The 21,559-nt window shown below is 38.4% G+C and overlaps 1 protein-coding gene across 3 annotated transcripts in view; it reads left to right on the top strand.

Moving 5' to 3' along the window:
* Window positions 1–21,559, top strand: part of LOC129757709 (zwei Ig domain protein zig-8-like) — a 928,615-nt gene that overhangs the window by 861,899 nt on the left and 45,157 nt on the right. For all 3 annotated transcript variants that reach the window (XM_055754998.1, XM_055754995.1, XM_055754996.1), the window contains exon 4: window positions 2,096–2,265. In XM_055754998.1, coding sequence (XP_055610973.1) covers window positions 2,096–2,265 — 170 coding nt within the window. The remainder of the gene's footprint in view (window positions 1–2,095; window positions 2,266–21,559) is intronic.

Below are 21,559 nucleotides of genomic sequence, written 5' to 3' on the forward strand. Positions count from 1 at the left end.
TGACAAAAATGACAAAAATGACAAAAATGACAAAAATGACAAAAATGACAAAAATGACAAAAATGACAAAAATGACAAAAATGACAAAAATGACAAAAATGACAAAAATGACAAAAATGACAAAAATGACAAAAATGACAAAAATGACAAAAATGACAAAAATGACAAAAATGACAAAAATGACAAAAATGACAAAAATGACAAAAATGACAAAAATGACAAAAATGACAAAAATGACAAAAATGACAAAAATAACAAAAATAACAAAAATGACAAAAATGACAAAGATGACAAAATGACAAAAATGACAAAAATGACAAAAATGACAAAAATGACAAAAATGACAAAAAGGACAAAAATGACAAAAATGACAAAAATGACAAAAATGACAAAAATGACAAAAATGACAAAAATGACAAAAATGACAAAAATGACAAAAATGACAAAAATGACAAAAATAACAAAAATTACAAAACTGACAAAAATGACAAAAATAACAAAAATGACAAAAATGACAAAAATGACAAAAATGACAAAAATGACAAAAATGACAAAAATGACAAAAATGACAAAAATGACAAAAATGACAAAAATGACAAAAATGACAAAAATGACAAAAATGACAAAAATGACAAAAATGATAAAAATGACAAAAATGACAAAAATGACAAAAATGACAAAAATGACAAAAATGACAAAAATGACAAAAATGACAAAAATGACAAAAATGACAAAAATGACATAAATGACAAAAATGACAACAATGACAAAAATCACAAAAATCACAAAAATCACAAAAATCACAAAAATCACAGAAATGACAAAAATCACAAAAATGACAAAAGAATTTAAAATTTGAATCAGAGCTCCAAGACATAATTGAAATTTATAAACCCATTTTATTGCATTTCATATTGTTTAGAATATTGAACCTGTTTTTCTTCCAGTTGAGTTGAACTTATTTTTCCGCAGATATCAAAGTGGAAAATGAAGATTGAACTTTTTTTAATCAATCCCGGTTCATTTCATCTTCTTTTACGAATTTATTCTTTGATTTGATATTGATTGGATGTTGAATTAAAATTGGGTTTCCCTGTTAGTCAAATACTGATTGTAATTAAATTGCTCTTTCACTTCGTGCACCTAGAACCGGAATGATGTTGAATTAAACTTCAAATGAACTGATGCAATGATGAATTCAACATGATTATTGATTAGGCTCGTTGATTTCAACTGAAACCTGTTTCATGGAAAAATGATCTCGTATCAGATTATAAAGCATTTTTTAAAAGATGTGAAACTTGATCAAATCATCAGTTAGTTCATATTTTCTTGTGTGTCACTTTTTCCACATGGATCACCTACTATAGTTGGAATTTTTGTAAATGCATTAAGCTGGATTTTTCACCTTTTACGTAAACCGAAAATATAAATCCCAGTCCTCACACAAAAAAAAAATCGGTAAATGGGTTAAGAGATGGATGACAGGATGAATGGAAAATGTTTTTGGGAACTCGTTTCGGATTACGGAAGGCTGAATGGCTCGACTCTGTGGTGAGACATCATCACTCTCTCCGTTGTTCAAATCCAGCCTTCGTTTAAGGGAAAGGGTGAGGGATGTTGGGAGTTATTTATACCATCCTTCCACCCACACCACACATAACCTCGACCACAACAGACTGAACATGATGTAACGAATCTGTGCTATATGGGTTCTGCCATTATTTTTTTTTTTTTACTTCTGCTCCAGTGATGGATGGAAAAGTTGTTCAAAGGATATCCGTATGTGGGATAATTAAATTTATATACAAGAGAAACATTTGTCGGAGCAGTCAGTAAAGAAAAAGATTAACCCTTGTCTCAACACATGTTCGACTGTAACATAATAAAGTGAAAATAAACTTGTAACGGAACAAAAAGGGAAGGACACCATTTTTCTCGGAATACCGACAACAATTGAGCTCAAGCGTAGGAATAATCGTGTGAAATTAACTACAATTGTATCATAATCAAATCGAAATAAGACCAATGTAGACTTTCCATATCGTTTACACTGTTTTTTTTTTTGTTTTTTTTTCCTATTTTCCATTTTCAGGCGAACTAGTTGGATCTTCTCGGAAATTTCGGACGGATTTTCTGCAAGAGTGGCCTACGCCTGGGACGGGGCCGTATTTCGATACTGCCTCGATACCATCCAACATCACTGGACTGGTGGAGAAAACGGTGCTACTGATCTGCAAAGTGAAAAATCTGGGGAATCGGACGGTAAGTTAACTATATTTTAAGTGTGCTACCAAACAGGAAAACAAGCTATAAAGTAGACTAAAAAATCCGTTCTAAAGAATACTGAAGACAATTTTTAATATATGTATAAAAAGATTCCCATTTTTTTAGATGAATAAGAATATTTAACTAATTAATTCTAGTTTTTTCGGCGTCGACTGTCGCCAATTGGCACTCTCCACATTGCTTTTTCTCTTAATGTTGGCCATACCGTCGTAAAAAAGCAGATACGAACAAAATTCCAAAAGTCTTCGCAAGCACGTACCTAGTAAAAATTTAGCAGCGCTTGCCGATAACACAACTTTGCATAGAATAACTTGGTCGAAGAGCGTAACGCTATCGTAAATCGTGCAAAACAAGACACAACAAAAACAAACCGATAAACCCGATAAACACAAGCAAGCTCACAAATCTGTACCTAATGAAACACTCCGTGTAGTCTATCATGATTAAAAAAAACTGTCAGCTGCTACAAGATACGGTGCCAGAATTGTCCAAAATAAAACATCGACATGAGTCCTTAAAAACATTATGGTTGAAAGGCAGGCTTCGCAGCAGACTGTAGGAATGTATCGATGTCGTATGAGGTAATTTTTTTGATAGCATCTTCAGGAATAACTTGAAAAACGCGTGTAGTTCTATAGAAGTTTATTGGTAGAATGAAAAAAAAAACGCTGACAGTCTTAAAAAAGATTACTTTTATAGTGTCTAGCTATTGCTCTTAAAGGGCTTCATCAAATACCCCCTCTCTCATTCGGTGAGACCTAATCTTCGACTCAGGAACTGGAAGCGTGTTAGATCCAACGGTAAGGAGATCGGCCAATTGATCATGAGTAGTTGTTGATTCAATTTTCAGAGTACCATTCGCAACGTGATCCCGCAGAAAATGATGGCGGATATCAATATGCTTAGTCCGCTTCGTGTCTCGGTTATTCGCCATACCAATGCATCCTTTATTGTCCTCGTAGATAGTAACCGGTAGTTTCAATTCTTTGACTTCCAAATCAGCCGGGAGTCCGGCCAACCAAATCGCCTCAGAAGCAGCAGAACTTAGAGCAACGTATTCGGATTCACTAGAGGATAATGCCACAGTAACTTGCTGTTTGTTTGACCAAGAAACTGTGGAGCCAAAAACTTTGAAAATACATCCGCTTACCGACTTCCGGTTTTCAACATCAGATTCAGGAACCTGGTGAGCCTCTTCAAGCAGCTCCAATGTTCCTCACAGGGTGCCTGTTGGAAACGACCTAGACATCCAACAGGGTGGCAAATATCTGGACGAATACAAAGCATAAAGTACATTATGCTTCCGAGTAGTTCTCGATATGACTCCTTGGTAGGTAATCCCTTGCGCTGGAGCTGCAAGCCTTTTTCCACATCGTTGTTTTAACTGGATAGCACTCACTCATGCAGAAGCGACCCAAAATTTTATCGACGTGAGCTTCCATCGAGAGCAGGAGCGTTCCATGGTTTCGATCGCAGACCAGCTCGATCCCGAGGAAATGATGCACTACGCCGCAATCCGCCATGCTGAATGCTTCTGATAGCTGTCTCTTGAAAATCACGAGCGTTATAATTTTCCTTGCCCTGAGTAACAGATCATCAACATACAGAATCATCACCTTCAGTGCATCTTTTGTAAAGGCAGGAATCGTATTTCGACCTACGGAAATCCATCTTGAGCATTTGATTGTTGAACCTGTCGTTCGAACAGCGTGGCGACTGCTTGAGACCATACATCGACTTCCGCAATTTGCACACAGCATTCGGTTTCGTCTTGACACCTTGGAAAACTTCCATGTAGATATCTTCAACTATATCTCCATGCAGAAAGGCGTTCTTTACGTCCATCTGGTGGACATGGAACTGGTACTGCACAGCCACAGCAAGTACTGTACGGATCGTCGACAACCTGGCCACCGGAGCATACGTGTCTTCATAGTCGATACCAATTGGACGACTCATGATTCTAAGTACCCCTACGCCATAAAGTCCACCTGGGGCCGCAGACCTGGTTCCCACCTCGAACTGTTTAGTACACTATGCTTCAATAGTGAGAGGTCTATTCGTGCTAACGCGCTCCAAGGCAATACTCATTAACGAGATCACTTTAAGCAAAACCTCTCCTCCTTACGACTCGACGCCTGAACTCTCCTCTAACGACTTGAGACCGACATCTCCTCGCAGTGACTCGAGATTCCCACACAAACCTCTCCTCTTCGCGATTTGAGGCCTGATCTCTCCTCTAACGACTCGAGATCCGACCCCTCCTCGCATCAACTCGAGGCTACCTCTCCTCTGCACGATTCAAGGCCCGATCTCTCCTCTAACGACTTGAAATCTGACCTCTCCTCGCAATGACTCGAGGTGACCACTTGTACCCCTCCTCTTGTTGATAAGGGGGGCCTGATCCCTCCTCTTACGACTCGAGACCCGACCCTCATCATAAAGACTCGGGGTTGACCACACAAACCTCTCCACCTGAAGGTTTGAGGCCTGACCTCTCCTCTAACGACTCGAGGCCCGACCTCTTATCTTCGAGGTTTGCCACCTTGCCCGTCGTGTGCCTGATCGAGAGCAGCTTATCCTAGACTCACGCCTGTCACGGCACACGCGCGGGACTTAACGCAACGACTCGGATGATTCCCGACGAAGACGACATCCTACTCCGATTCGAATGGCTCACCCGGCGCCGAGAGCCACTCTACCCGTGGGTATTCCACGAACGTGGAATAACTCTTTCCAAACGATTTCCACTGCGCCCTACTCAGATACTCCCCGAAGGTGGAGAATCCTACGCACGAACGCGGCGAACCCACGGCACAGAGAACAGAGTTCGGGCTGGAGCTCAAAACGTGTGTGAGAATACCAACCTAAGTTTCAAACAAAATTCGTATGTGGACTAACATCCATAAGATGTCGCTACCAGTACACCTACATATTTTATTATTTTTTCGACACGCTCAGAAATTATTATTCATCGCGCATCTCAAATCATAATTCAAACACACTTTAATCGATATTAAATGCCTCATATTGTATCAATATTGATGCTGAATTGAAAGCTGAATTCCAAGTTTTAAAGTATGGGCTTGGATTTAACTATCAGTAAACAGTTTTCTAGAACAGTAAAATTTAAACATAAATGATACAATTGTAAATTGAAGGTCGATATTATGGTTGATGTTACCTGAGATCGATACATGAGGACTTGTAACTCAGGATTAGTAATCAGTAGAAATGAATAAAGTTATTATTAATCATGAGTTTTAAGACCTCATGTATCGATCTCAGGTAACATCAACCGGAATATCGACCCATAATTTACAATTTTATCATTTATGTTCACATTTTCTGTACTAGAAAACTATTTACTGATAGTTAAATCCAAGCCAATACTTTAAAACTTGGAATTCAACTTTCAATTCAGCACCAATATTGATTGAACAATATGGGGCATATGATAGCGATTAAAGTGTGATTGAAATATGATTTGCATTTTGTTAAATCATGATGTTTTTGAAATTTATAACACAAAAAATTGTGTTACTGTTGTGTATTGCAAACATTGCTTCCTTTGAGATAAGCGATGAGTATTAATTTCTAAGCGTGTCGAAAAAATGAAAAAATAGGTGTACTGGTAGCGACATCTTATGGATGTTAGTCCACTTACGAATTTGGTTTGAAACTTAGGTTGGTAATCTCACACACGTTTTCAACACATTTTTGTTCGGGGCCCGATGTCTGTTCTCTGTGCCCACGGCATCCACTACACGGAAGGTATTGTCTTATCGTTGTAGTTTCAAACCGAGGGGTCGGACGCACTCTACTCGACAGCCCCCCGTCGATGGGATCAGTCTACTCCGACCGATGTCCGGTCTTCTTAATCCCCCTTGGCTGGCAACCCTAAGATTTTTGGCCCGCGGATTTTCCTGCCTGTTGTGTCCCAGATCGAGAGCAGCTTGTCCTGGACTCGCGCCTGTCACGGTACACGTACGGGACTTGGAACGCTAAGACTCGGATGTTTCCCGACGGTGACGACATCATACACCGACTCGAGAGGCTCGCCCGGCATCGAGAGTCTCTCTACCCTTGGGTATCCCCCAACAGTGGTTAACCCTCTTCCCTCGAGATCCGCTACGAGGAAGGTAAAGTCTTATCCCCGCAGTTTCCCTCTTGGAAGCGGCACTACTTGGATACCCCCCGACATTGGGGTATCCAACACACATTCGCGGCGCACCCCTGACCTCCGCTACGCAGAAGATGTTGCCTTATCTTTGTAGCTTCGATCAAGGGATCGGACTCACACTACTCAGATGCTCCCCGTCGATGGAGTCATCCTACACCGTTCGTGGACTGCCGTTGGTTCCAGCTCCTCTGCAGGGCAGTCATGATTCGGGTGAACCCATCGCTGACCGCATGCCAAGTGTTGGAATCCGCACACATCCTCCGTACGACGTTATCTGCTGTCGTGTCGGGTCCACAGGCGGCAAATATGGAAGTACGTACCGCCGCAAACCTCGGGCAAACAAACACCACATGCTCGGGTGTTTCCTCTTCGTCACCACAATCTGGGCAATATGGCGAAGCCACATGTCCAAACCGGTAGTGGTACTTCATGAAGCATCCATGACCAGTCAGGAATTGCGTCATATAGAAGTCCACTTCACCGTGCCTTCTTCCTATCCAGCTCCCGATGTGCGGGATCAGACGATGGGTCCACCTCTTTTCCGTTGACCTGTCCCACAACTGCTGCCAGTTGGACATCGAGTCCTCATTGGCGAGATCTCGTACATTGGGCGTGTCTTTGTTGTCGTAGCAATAGACATCTTCCTCAAGCAAAACCGAGATGGGCATGACACCCGCTACTGGATCTGGCAACTCTGTTAAGTGTTTCAAAGCTTTATCAACTGCTCCGTTTTTATACAATTTTTTTTTTTTGCTGAAATCCGCTACAATTCGATTCGAGACGCACATCAATTGGCAAACCAGCACCGAACGAACCCGCACAATCGCCAAAAACCCCCAGCTCGCACGGCAAGGTACGAAATTTTTACATTTCTTATAGTAGCTAGAGGCTGGTCGATAGAGCGCCCATCCACCATTACTCTCCCACCTCGCACTATTTACCTTCCGCTGCTGAACCGCCCGCACCAATCCACCGCTCAACTTACCGTCCATCACGCTCCTTCCGCTGAACGCAACATAACGCTGCATAAAACCGCCCGATTCCTCCGACTGCACAGTATATTCCAATTCACTTAACATCACTGTACCGATTTCGGATCAATAAAAGACCATTTTCGCTCTGGCTGTTATTATTCGATCTCCGATCTACCAACCAAAACATCAACATTCTCCGTCTCGCTCCCGCCTTCGAGGACTCATCGACCGAACAACTATAAACTTTCGTCTCGTTCGTGCCACCGTAGGACAACAAAGGCAAGGTAACGTCATTTCGTGCGTCCGTGAGCAGAGACTACGTCGAAAAGTCATTTAGCAGCGCCATCTGAACGTCACATTGGGTAACTATCAATCTGCAAAAGTAACACCTTTTCATAATGGCGAATTTATGTGAAAAGTGTGCCATGACTTTCGACGGTGAATTCGTGCAATGTGGAGTATTTTGTTCCACAGTTGTTTGTTTAAAATGTTCTGGTATACACGATAATTCTCGAGCGGACCTTCGCACGAATGGACATCTAGTGTGGATGTGTCAAAGTTGTAAAATGATGGTTTCTAAAGCCCGCTTTTCCAACGCTTTAGTATCAACAAACATTGCCAACAACAACCTGATCGAATCCTTGAAAGAATCACTTAAAACTGAGATCCGCGAAAGTATTCTTCAAGAAATTCGAAACGAACTGCGAGTAAATCCTCTTCCGGCGAACGTTTGCGCTACTCCAGTTCTTAATCCGAGAAATAGGTCCTCCGTGAGTTCAGCCACTGTTTCATCCGCCCATCTTAAGCGTCGCCGTGAAAAAATCATAGTTACGGAAAGCGTTTCTGCACGACAACCAAACTTGTTATGTGCGGTTGGTACTGGTGCAGCCAATAATGAAATCGCGACAAACAACAATCTTTATACAACACCTCCGTCATTTTGGCTGTATCTCTCTGGCATTCTTCCAAACGCGCCCGATGATAGTGTTCTGCGATTCGTGCGCTCTCAACTTGGAACCGATGAAGTCCAGCTTAAAAAGTTGGTTCCTAGGGGCAGAGAAGTCAGCACGCTTTCGTTTGTATCCTTCAAAGTTGGTGTTTCACTCGATTTGAAAGATAAGGCGTTGTCGTCCGAAACTTGGCCAGCAGGAATCCGTTTCCGTCAGTTTGTCGATAATTCGCCTGAGGGTTTTTTACCCGTTCCGAAACAGCCACGACTCGATTTCAAATCGAACCAACAGACGCCTTTTGCGACGCCAATATGATAGGTGAACTGAACGTTGATAACCATCACTTAGCCGAATTAGAATCCGCCGTCACTACCTTGCCTTCACCAGTACCACCTCCTGCAACATCCGCTAGCTCATCTATGCAAAATCGCTCTATCGTTAACAGCCAATTAACTGTGTACTATCAGAATGCAGGTGGTATGCGTACAAAAACCAATCAATTTCTGCTCGCGCTTTCTTCATGTGAATACGACATTGTCATGATCACAGAAACTTGGTTGAAGGACGACATAGCAAACTCTGAATTAGCCTTAAACTACAGCATCTACCGCAATGATAGAAATTCAAACACAAGTCAACTAAACCGAGGCGGTGGCGTATTGATTGCAGTTAGGCATGGCATCGAGGCAGTCTCTATAGCAGTACCTGGATGTGATCATCTAGAGCAAATCGTTGTTCGAATCAAAGATCAATGCCGTTTCGTCTACTTGTGCTGTGTTTACTTTAGACCTAATAGTGAAACTGCTCAATATTCGTCCCATATGTCAGCAATTGATCAACTAACGAATACCGCAACTTGTCGAGATGTTATCGTCGTAGCTGGAGATTATAACCTACCGAACTTAAACTGGAGTTTTGACGAGGATACTGATAGTTTTCTGCCAGTAAACGCCTCAACCGAACAGGAACTGGCTGTAATTGAGTGCACTATTGCATCTGGTTTATCTCAGATGTGTTCGCTCGTAAATGTCAATGGCAGAATCCTCGACCTCATATTTTTAAATAGACCAGATCTTGCAGAAGTTGTAAACCCGCCACACGCCATTTTAAACACCGATCGACATCATCATTCCTCAATTTTATTGATTGACAATACTTATGAAGAGATTATCGACACAGTTCGTCCCGATACTTGCAGCTTAGATTTTCGGCTCTGTGATACCGATCGTGTGATAGATTCGCTAGCCGAAAAAAATTGGCACAACAAATCGATCTTATCTCGTTTAGAAGTTGAGTACTCAGCCCTGCGAAATACTGCCTTTAAACGATACATATCAAACATCGAACGCAACGTTAAACAAGATCCATCTAGCTTTTGGAAGTTCATGAACAGTCGCCGCCTTAAAAATACGGTTCCATCTTCTGTATCGTTTCATGGGTGCACCTCGAGCAGTATAAGAGAATCAGCTGATTTGTTTGCTGAATTTTTCAGCAGCGTATACAGCACCTCAACTCCTGACTGTGCTGATACCTATTTTCGAAATCTGCCGAACTACGACGTCAGGCTACCGCTACCTCTATTTACCGATCAGGAGGTGCTAAACGTTCTCAGTACGCTTATCCATCGAAAGGTCCAGGTCCAGATGGAATTCCATCTTCGTTGGTTTCGAGAATAGCTGTTTCGCTTGCAACACCGCTTTGTCTAATTTTTAACCGATCCATCTCAGAAGGAGTTTTTCCTAGCCGTTGGAAAATCGCTTCAATTTCTCCAATTCATAAGTCTGGAAATGCTCATCGTGTGGAGAATTACCGACCAATTTCAATCCTCTGCTGTTTTTCAAAAGTGCTTGAAGTTTTGATGTACGAAAGGCTCTATTCAGCAGCTACACCGTTACTTGCCGAAGTCCAGCACGGGTTTATCCGGAAAAGATCGACGTTGACCAACTTGATGTGCTATGCCAGTGAATTGTATGCTGCAACTGACAAAAGACTGCAAGTGGACTCAATATATGTCGACTTTGCCAAAGCCTTCGATAAAGTGCCGCATATGGTCGTGATGGAGAAACTTAAGCGCTACGGTTTCCCAGAATGGGCAACCAAATGGTTGCATTCATATTTGTTACATCGTCATGGCTTTATAAATATTCGTGGAACTCATTCTACTAGTTTCGATATGCCGTCTGGTGTTCCACAGGGAAGTCACTTAGGACCGCTTATCTTTGTGATTTTCATTAACGATCTAGCAACTTTACTTCAATCGCCAAAACTACTGTTCGCAGATGATTTGAAAATCTACAGGATCATTGACTCGAGAGTGGACTGTGCTGCGCTTCAAGAAGACATCAATAGACTACACGCATGGTGTGGAAAACATGGGATGGAGGTAAACGCCGATAAATGCAAGTGTATCAGCTTTTTTAGAACCAGAACCTCCGTGGTCTTCGAATACGCTTTTGGTGGCACTCCGCTTGAAAGAGTTGTCACCATTAAGGATCTAGGAGTAACCTTTGATCAGAAGCTCTCGTTTAATCAGCACATCGCGACAACAACAGCTAAGGCCTTTGCTATGCTTGGATTCCTGCGACGAAATACTTTGAGCTTTGAGGACCCATACGCTCTCAAGACAGTGTTCTGCTCTTTAGTACGAAGTGTCTTGGAATATGCGGCACCAGTCTGGGCACCCTACCACTCTGTTCATATCGAACGGATCGAACGAATTCAGAAAAAATTTCTTCGTTATGCACTGCGTCGACTGCCCTGGCGAGACCCCGTAAGGCTACCGCCTTACCCACAAAGGTGCGCACTTCTGTCTCTATCGTCTCTGAGTCAAAGAAGAACATATTTGCAGCGAATGTTTGTATACGATATCCTGACGAACACTGTTGACTGTCCACAATTGCTCCAAAGCTTGAGTTTGCACGCCCCAGCACGTCGTTTGCGCAACCAAACCACCTTCTGGCTACCTAGAAGCAGAACAGTTTTTGGACAAAACCACCCGCTTAATCGATGTTGTCAGGTCTTCAACGATGTGTCATACTTGTTTGACTTCAATGTATCAAAATCAATGTTTAAATGTGCAATCCGTGACGTTCCCTAGCTTTAACGTAACTTTAATTTAAACATAAGTTAGTTTTAACACTCGGTCTGTATGACAGCAGTCAAAGACTTAAATAAATAAATAAATAATGAAATAAAACTACACAGGCGGCTTCGGACGACATGGTCCGGTATCCGCTGATAACCCGCAGGTTCATCAGCCGCAGAACGTTGCTAAGTCGCTGCAGTTTACAGTTTCTTCCCAGGGCTTCAGTTTCTTCGTAGGGCTACGATTAGTCAAATACACAGCAGTCAACGTGGCTTCCGACCAGAAATACTTGGGTACCTTTGCAGCAATCATCATTACAAGAACCTTTTCGATCACAGTTCGGTTGAACCGTTCAGCAACGCCGTTCTGTTGGGGTGTGTAGGCTATCTTCTGTTCTACTTGAATGCCTTTCTGGGAATAGAAAAACTTGAGCTTGTTCGACACATACTCACATCCTTGATCGATCGTCATCTTCGAGATCCGTGTTTGGAACATCGCCGTAGTTGTCGCTTCGTACTCCTTCAATTTCTCATAAACGTTCGATTTCCGTTTCATAATATAGATGATAGCGAAATGAGAATAATCATCTATGGAGGACACGAAATAACGTGAACCATCCCATATGGAGGATCGATTGGGTCACACACATAAGAATGGATCCTCTCAAGGACCCGCGTTGCCCTCACTCGGGTGCCAGAAAACGGATCTCAACAGCGCTTCCCTTGAACGCACGCATCGCAAAAATTCAACTCGCCCAACTTGAAGTCTGCATCAGTGGCTAGTTGATTTCTCATTATAGTTTCCATTCCATGCTGGCTAAGGTGGCCAAGTCGCCGGTGCCACAAACTGGTCTGGTCCGTCTCGCACATGTTTGCTGAATGAGTGTTGACATCCACTTCAAGCTCGAACAATCCATTTTTCAACTTCACTGTGGCAATCACCTCATTTTGCAATTTGAGCGTTGCAACCGAGCCGGAGAACACAACAACCACACCAGCCGTCGTCAACTTTTTAACTGATATCAAATTGTCTCGCAGGTCTGGAACAAACACAACGTCTTGAATTCTAAGAGGGATACCTTTGTTGCTTACTCCATCGATTGTCCTGGCTTGATTTGCCACCAAAGTTTCGTCGTAAGCTAGCAACAAACGTAACTGCATTCCTTTTGTTCACTGGCCTGGCTTCATTCTTGACTTTAACTCGGCAATCCTTGATCACATGTCCTTTGCAACCACAGCGGAAACATTTTCCTCGGAACTTACTCACCTTCTTCGGTCTTTGGTTCTTTTCGCCTTAAAAAGCGGCTGCCTTCGGTTCTCCAGATTCCTCTAGTCGGCCGGTATGCTTCATCTCTTCGGCCATCAAACGCTGCTTAAATAGCCACCTCCAGAGTCAAATTTTCCTCGGAAAGATTCTCACGTGCGATCACCAATGGATCGTACAAATCTGGTAGGGATTGAAATAACGAAACCACTGCATCTGCTTGTTCAATCCTGGCTCCAGCCGTTGTCAACTGCCGCAACAAATCTTCAAAGGCCAACAATTCATCCTGCTCAGTTGTTTTCGTAGCAGATTCTGAGCGCTGATCGATTTCCTTGCAAAAGAATCCTCAAGAGCGTTCCACATCTAACGAGCCGTGACCTTGTCCCGTACCGTTTCCAAGCACTTGTTAGCCAGGAACTTTACGATGAACGACTTGGCTTTCTTATCCCCTTCAACGAATTTCTTCCTTTCAGCATGCACAACTGGAGCCTCTTCCGTCATCGTCCTTAATAAGCCAACGGGATCCAGAAACATCTTCACTTTGAAGCTCCAATTTTGAAAACACAGGGACCTCCGTCGAACTGCGGAATTCCATGGGAACTGTCCTTAGCGTTGGTGCCCCGTAACCTTTTGATAGTATCTTGAGGAATAACTTGAAAAAACGCGTGTAGTTTTAAAGAAGCTTATTGGTAGAATGAATAAAAACGCTGACAGTTTTAAAAAAGATTGCTTTGATAGCACCGATTTCTCTTAAAGGGCTTCTTCGATTTCAAATCTCAAGCATTTCTTGAAATTGTTTCTGTTTAATGTTGTTACTAAGGTTTCAAAGAATGTCACTCTGTATACACAATATTCGGCTTGACACTATTACTGAACTGTTAGAGATAAAATTCTTAAATTTTGGCTTTGCAAAAGTAAAAAATGGTCAGCTGTTTGAAACGGTGCTATAATGACGATTGACAACCACAGAACCTAAGTATCCAATACTTTGTGAAGCTCATAGCCTTAAAGCCGAAACACTGCTCGTGAATAAAAAAAAAGTTGTGCTGCACATGGATATCGCTGACGGAGGACATTAGAGATTTTCCAAACAGCAGTGTTTATACTCAGCTTGGAAGGAAGCAATAGAACGCCTTGAACAGCGCAAGATGGGCGCATAAGCTAATCTTTCGGCTTTCAGACCGGTTAAAATCAAAATACGGAAAGGTAAACTGCTTCAATTTCGTTTTTTTTCAGGGCAGTGAATGCAATGATAATAACTCCAAAACGAACAATAAGTTTGAAAAGATCACAGCTATCCTCATTGTTTGCGAGCTGAATGAAACGGCTATTTTAAATAATTTTATTCGACCATTTTGCAAGCCGTTTACTAAACTTATGCAAACTAAAGAACATCATCAACTGACCATGAAGAGCTAAACTGAGTGTGTAATTTTGGCAAAACCTGTGGCATGGCAAGGCAGCAAGATTTAGGTGGAATTATTTTGCATACACTAAAAGACGGGTAGCTCGAACCTCGGGAGCTCTCCACAGATTAGGTGAATAAGAGCACGCGGCCTGACCGGTCAGCTGGCCAGAAAACCAACTGCAGCAACATATAATATGGTGTATAAACATAAAACATCAGCTTCTACACAGCATGCAGTTTGTTGTTCCATTTTCTACAGCTAGCAACGAGCTATGCAAAAACCAGAGGATCATCATACTAGGGACCTCCGTTTTCCGCTTCACCCTTCTTTTGCATGTGTCTGTGTGACCAGCATATTTGTATGTGTGTGAGGATGTATGTGTGACCAGTTTGTTTGTTCGGCTTATTGGTTAGCCAAAGGTTGCAGAAGCAGCTGTTCTTGGCTCCGCCCATCCCGCGAGCTCTCGATGCGTTTATGCATGTTCTACACTTAAGCGAAAGCAATTTGGCGTAGCAAAGGTTAACCTTAAATCGACCGCAACCACCATACGGGTAACCGGGCAGTTATTGCGGATCGGTATAACGAGGCCTTCTTCCGAAAAAAAAGGATGCGATCAACAAATTTGTCAAAATTGTCAAAATTGTCAAAATTTTCAAAACTGTCAAAATTGTCAAAATTGTCAAATTTGTCGAAATTGTCAAAATTGTCAAATTGTCAAAATTGTCAAAATTGTCAAAATTGTCAAAATTGTCAAAATTGTCAAAATTGTCAAAATTGTCAAAATTGTCAAAATTGTCAAAATTGTCAAAATTGTCAAAACTGTCAAAATTGTCAAAATTGTCAAAATTGTCAAAACTTTCAAAATTTTCAAAATTGTCAAAATTGTCAAAATTGTCAAAATTGTCAAAATTGTCAAAATTGTCAAAATTGTCAAAATTGTCAAAATTGTCAAAATTGTCAAAATTGTCAAAATTGTCAAAATTGTCAAAATTGTCAAAATTGTCAAAATTGTCAAAATTGTCAAAATTGTCAAAATTGTCAAAATTGTCAAAATTGTCAAAATTGTCAAAATTGTCAAAATTGTCAACATTGTCAACATTGTCAAAATTGTCAAAATTGTCAAAACTGTCAAAATTGTCAAAATTGTCAAAATTGTCAAAATTGTCAAAATTGTCAAAATTGTCAAAATTGTCAAAATTGTCAAAATTGTCAAAATTGTCAAAATTGTCAAAATTGTCAAAATTGTCAAAATTGTCAAAATTGTCAAAATTGTCAAAATTGTCAAAATTGTCAAAATTGTCAAAATTGTCAAAATTGTCAAAATTGTCAAAATTGTCAAAATTGTCAAAATTGTCAAAATTGTCAAAATTGTCAAAATTGTCAAAATTGTCAAAATTGTCAAAATTGTCGAAATTGTCAAAATTGTCAAAATTGTCAAAATTGTCAAAATTGTCAAAATTGTCAAAATTGTCAAAATTGTCAAAATTGTCAAAATTGTCAAAATTGTCAAAATTGTCAAAATTGTCAAAATTGTCAAAATTGTCAAAATTGTCAAAATTGTCAAAATTGTCAAAATTGTCAAAATTGTCAAAATTGTCAAATTGTCAAAATTGTCAAAATTGTCAAAATTGTCAAAATTGACAAAATTGACAAAATTGTCAAAATTGTCAAAATTGTCAAAATTGTCAAAATTGTCAAAATTGTCAAAATTGTCAAAATTGTCAAAATTGTCAAAATTGTCAAAATTGTCAAAATTGTCAAAATTGTCAAAATTGTCAAAATTGTCAAAATTGTCAAAATTGTCAAAATTGTCAAAATTGTCAAAATTGTCAAAATTGTCAAAATTGTTAAAATTACCCAAATTGTCAAAATTGTCAAAATTGTCAAAATTGTCAAAATTGTCAAAATTGTCAAGATTGTCAAAATTCAAAATTGTCAAAATTGTCAAAATTGTCAAAATTGTCAAAATTGTCAAAATTGTCAAAATGTCAAAATTGTCAAAATTTCAAAGATGTTTAAATTGTCAAAATTGTCAAAATTGTCTAAATTGTCAAAATTGTCAAAATTGTCAAAATTGTCAAAATTATCAAAATTGTCAAAATTATCAAAATTGTCAAAATTGTAAAATTGTCAGAATTGTCAAAATTGCCAAATTGTTAATATTGTCAAAATTGTAAAAATTGTCAAAATTGTCAAAATTGTCAAAATTGTCGAAATTGTCAAAATTGTCAAAATTGTCAAAATTGTCAAAATTGTCAAAATTGTCAAAATTGTCAAAATTGTCAAAATTGTCAAAATTGTCAAAATTGTCAAAATTGTCAAAACTGTCAAAATTGTCAAAATTGTCAAAATTGTCAAAATTGTCAAAATTGTCAAAATTGTCAAAATTGTCAAAATTGTCAAAATTGTCAAAATTGTCAAAATTGTCAAAATTGTCAAAATTGTCAAAATTGTCAAAATTGTCAAAATTGTCAAAATTGTCAAAATTGCCAATAGTGTCAAAATTGTCAAAATTGTCAAAATTGTCAAAATTGTCAAAATTGTCAAAATTGTCAAAATTGTCAAAACTGTCAAAACTGTCAAAATTGTAAAAATTGTCAAAATTGTCAAAATAGTCAAAATTGTCAAAATTGTCAAAATTGTCAAAATTGTCAAAATTGTCAAAATTGTCAAAATTGTCAAAATTGTCAAAATTGTCAAAATTGTCAAAATTGTCAAAATTGTCAAAATTGTCAAAATTGTCAAAATTGTCAAAATTGTCAAAATTGTCAAAATTGTCAAAATTGTCAAAATTGTCAAAATTGTCAAAATTGTCAAAATTGTCAAAATTGTCAAAATTGTCAAAATTGTCAAAATTGTCAAAATTGTCAAAATTGTCAAAATTGTCAAAATTGTCAAAATTGTCAAAAATGTCAAAATTGTAAGAATTGTCAAAATTGTCAAAATTGACAAAATTGTTAGAATTGTCAAAATTGACAAAATTGTCAAAATTGTCAAAATTGTCAAAATTGTCAAAATTGTCAAAATTGTCAAAATTGTCAAAATTGTCAAAATTGTCAAAATTGTCAAAATTGTCAAAATTGTCAAAATTGTCAAAATTGTCAAAATTGTCAAAATTGTCAAAATTGTCAAAATTGTCAAAATTGTCAAAATTGTCAAAATTGTCAAAATTGTCAAAATTGTCAAAATTGTCAAAATTGTCAAAATTGTCAAAATTGTCAAAATTGTCAAAATTGTCAAAATTGTCAAAATTGCCAAAAGTGTCAAAATTGTCAAAATTGTCAAAATTGTCAAAATTGTCAAAACTGTCAAAACTGTCAAAATTGTCAAAATTGTCAAAATTGTCAAAATTGTCAAAATTGTCAAAATTGTCAAAATTGTCAAAATTGTCAAAATTGTCAAAATTGTCAAAATTGTCAAAATTGTCAAAATTGTCAAAATTGTCAAAATTGTCAAAATTGTCAAAATTGTCAAAATTGTCAAAATTGTCAAAATTGTCAAAATTGTCAAAATTGTCAAAATTGTCAAAATTGTCAAAATTGTCAAAATTGTCAAAATTGTCAAAATTGTCAAAATTGTCAAAACTGTCAAAATTGTCAAAATTGTCAAAATTGTCAAAATTGTCAAAATTGTCAAAATTGTCAAAATTGTCAAAATTGTCAAAATTGTCAAAATTGTCAAAATTGTCAAAATTGTCAAAATTGTCAAAATTGTCAAAATTGTCAAAATTGTCAAAATTGTCAAAATTGTCAAAATTGTCAAAATTGTCAAAATTGTCAAAATTGTCAAAATTGTCAAAATTGTCAAAATTGTCAAAATTGTCAAAATTGTCAAAATTGTCAAAATTGTCAAAATTGTCAAAATTGTCAAAATTGTCAAAATTGTCAAAATTGTCAAAATTGTCAAAAATTTCAAAGATGTCTAAATTGTCAAAATTGTCAAAATTGTCAAAATTATCAAAATTGTCAAAATTGTCAAAATTGTCAAAATTATCAAAATTGTCAAAATTGTAAAATTGTCAGAATTGTCAAAATTGCCAAATTGTTAATATTGTCAAAATTGTAAAAATTGTCAAAATTGTCAAAATTGTCGAAATTGTCAAAATTGTCAAAATTGTCAAAATTGTCAAAATTGTCAAAATTGTCAAAATTGTCAAAATTGTCAAAATTGTCAAAATTGTCAAAATTGTCAAAATTGTCAAAATTGTCAAAATTGTCAAAATTGTCAAAATTGTCAAAATTGTCAAAATTGTCAAAATTGTCAAAATTGTCAAAATTGTCAAAATTGTCAAAATTGTCAAAATTGTCAAAATTGTCAAAATTGTCAAAATTGTCAAAATTGTCAAAATTGTCAAAATTGTCTTAATTGTCTAAATTGTCAAAATTGTCGAAATTATCGAAATTGTCAAAATTATCGAAATTGTCAAAATTGTCAAAAGTGTCCAAGCTTTAAAAATTTTCAAAATAGGCTAACAAAAGTGACACAAATTCAACACATAAATTACACAAAAATAATCCAAAACTGATACAAAATGGGTACAAAATCTGTTTGAAGTGAACACGAGAATGTTTCAATTTGAGACCAAATATGGAATTTGTTTGAATCTTCAACTTAGCAAGTTTCATTCAAGGAACTTTGAACTTCCTTTTGAAACAACTTCTCAATTGCTTCGCGAGGCTGTTTCCGTTGTAGTTACTGAGAACTGAAAGCCATCGTCATGTCAGCGATCCCGTGCATAGCATAGCATAGCATAGCATAGCATAGGGTGACTACACACATCTTGCATTGGCTGATACACGAGGTACAACTAATAATCAAGCTCAACACAAGATGCCAAAATGAGAACCTGGATTCAATTCTCATTTCAAGTGTTGATATTGAAAATCAGTGTGGTACCACAATGCACACCGTGGCAAGTCAATGTAATCATATAGGGTTAGTCTGAACAGCTTTATGAACTTTTCAGGTGCAGAGAACTCATACGACCCTACGTGTAAAGATGCTGTTTCAGACAGGAAAGGGAAGGGTTACTCGTTTTGATGGGGAATCCTACTTGACAGATAGGATTGATGAATAAGGAATTGTTATGATGTTCACTAATATACAAATAAAAATGGAAAGAGCTCACCAATTTTTTGTTTTAACCCGAGTATCTGCTGGCAACCACTTCAGATCTTGAAAACTACTATTCTCTGGTCACGATGCCCAATCAGTTTCTTGAATCTAATTCCAACTTTGAATATTTTCTTTGCTTCATTTCTGGTAAAACTTGATGTGATGCAATTTAAAGCAATTTTCAGTTAAACTGTTGAAGTTTTTCGAATAATTTTTAATTTTCGCTAGCTTGATTTTGGCAGATGAAAAACAACACGTCTTTCTCGGCACACGCCTACTTCACTTCTTCTCGTCATGTCAGCGATCCCGTGCAGAAGACAAATTTCAAACCGACTAAGTTATCTCCCGAGGAGAATCTCGACAGATCCGCAGCCATCCATATAGGGTAGATACAGCTCAGCTTTCCCGCCAAGAAACCGCAAAGACGAATGGTTATTGCCATTATCATTCTCGGTCACGAGCTAATTTGCTTCGCTATCCAGTCAGACTTTGGCCAGAACCCATAGCCAAGACAGAACAGGATAACACATTTTCCCGATCTCCTCGCTCGCCTCGATGTTCGTTCGACTTTGCTAATCTCAGGCATATTTCGAATCATCATCGTGGATGGGCCACATGTTTGTGAGAATAGCAAAACTTCCCCCCGCACCAGAATAACGTGGTCAATGTTTGATATTTAGTGCCTTGTTACAGAGATAAATCCCACAGAATCATCCATCGTTAATCAAACCGGGGCAAGTTAGACAGACACCCACACACAAATAAACAAACGAACTAACTAAACTGGGCCCGTGTTATGGGACAAAGTTTCCCAATTACGTGGGGATCATTTATTTTTATTGCTTATTGTTATTCGGGTGGGGCTGCAAAGTTAATCATACACATCTATGGCGGTTTTGAGCAATGGACTCTGGACGCGAAAAGTATTTGAGAGGTTTTTCCGGCTTTTTCCAACACAAAGAAAAGAAAGAAAGTATTTAAGAAATGTTCTTTATTTGCAGGAGTGATTAACACAACTTGAGCGTGTGACATACATAGTGAATAGTCCTATTTGCCGCTGGTAGTGTTCGTGATATTATGTTGGTTGTTTCACCAACAGTTATCAGTTTTGGGACAATCAACCTCAAAAACAACCATGTGTGCCCGTTTTTTGTACCGAGAGTTTTTGAGGTTAATTGTCCCGTCTCATCTGTACACGCTCAGCTAGTGTGCGTAAGAAATGTCAAAAACAACTCTATTGTATACATTCACTGATGGAAATAAGTTTTCGAATTTTCATGTTCGGTTGTCATTCTCGTTGTTTTAACATATTTTTTCCTTCTTATGAAAAAAGAGTTTAGTATAGGAAGCCTTTAGATTAAGAACATTGCCCAGAATACATTCCCATTAAAAATATGCTAATATTATAAACTAATTAGAGTTACTGTAAATTGTAATAGATGTGATGCGTATGCAGTTAGCATGTATCAAATACTTTTGTCCATCAGTACCCTTTGTTTTATAACACGTTGGATCAACTGCAGCTGGAAAAATACAGTTCTACAAGATGTAGCGTTCATTCTAGTTCCAACCGTCGAGCGAGAAACACGTTTTTCAGAGCGACTGTTGTAATAGATATATCGTTTATCTAGCCTCGTGAGTGTCTTTATATTTGTGCTGAGTGAAAGTTTATAAAAAAAGACTAAGAAGTGGTCGGAGCGATGGGAGACGATTCCGGCGGGGGCCCATCCTACGGGACAGGTTCCCGGTTTTGGGCGTTAGGAGACGACGCGGACACAGACCAATTCACCAACGTTGCGTGGAAAAGAAAACGTGGAAATAAACGACCCGTAACTCGAGATGTTACAAGTGACCATGTGTTCCAAAAGCAACTGAAATTCGACCCAAAAGACAATGGCGGTCGATTCTTGATCGTTACCCGAACGGACGAGAAAAAGGACATGACGGAGTTAAACCCCTTTTGGATTAAAAAATGTATCGACAACATTTCCAAAGGAATCCAAATCTCTCGATTTAAGCAACGTTCTGTGAAGGTGTCAATATCAAAGTAACGGAACACGAGTCAATGAACATCAGCAAAGGTACCATTTTCTGCCCTGACCTTAACAAAATGAAGGACGAAGAGATTTTGGAGTGGTTGGTTGACTCCAATGTTAAAGAGGTAAAAAGAATTCAACGAAAAAACAGTGGCGGCAAGTTAGAAGATACTGGTTCATTTATTTTGACCTTCAACCTAAGTTATCTTCCTCGCACAATTGACTGCGGATTCTACAACTGTACAGTTCGCATGT

The sequence above is a fragment of the Uranotaenia lowii genome, chromosome 3 (assembly GCF_029784155.1).
Source record: "Uranotaenia lowii strain MFRU-FL chromosome 3, ASM2978415v1, whole genome shotgun sequence".
Lineage (NCBI taxonomy): Eukaryota > Metazoa > Arthropoda > Insecta > Diptera > Culicidae > Uranotaenia > Uranotaenia lowii.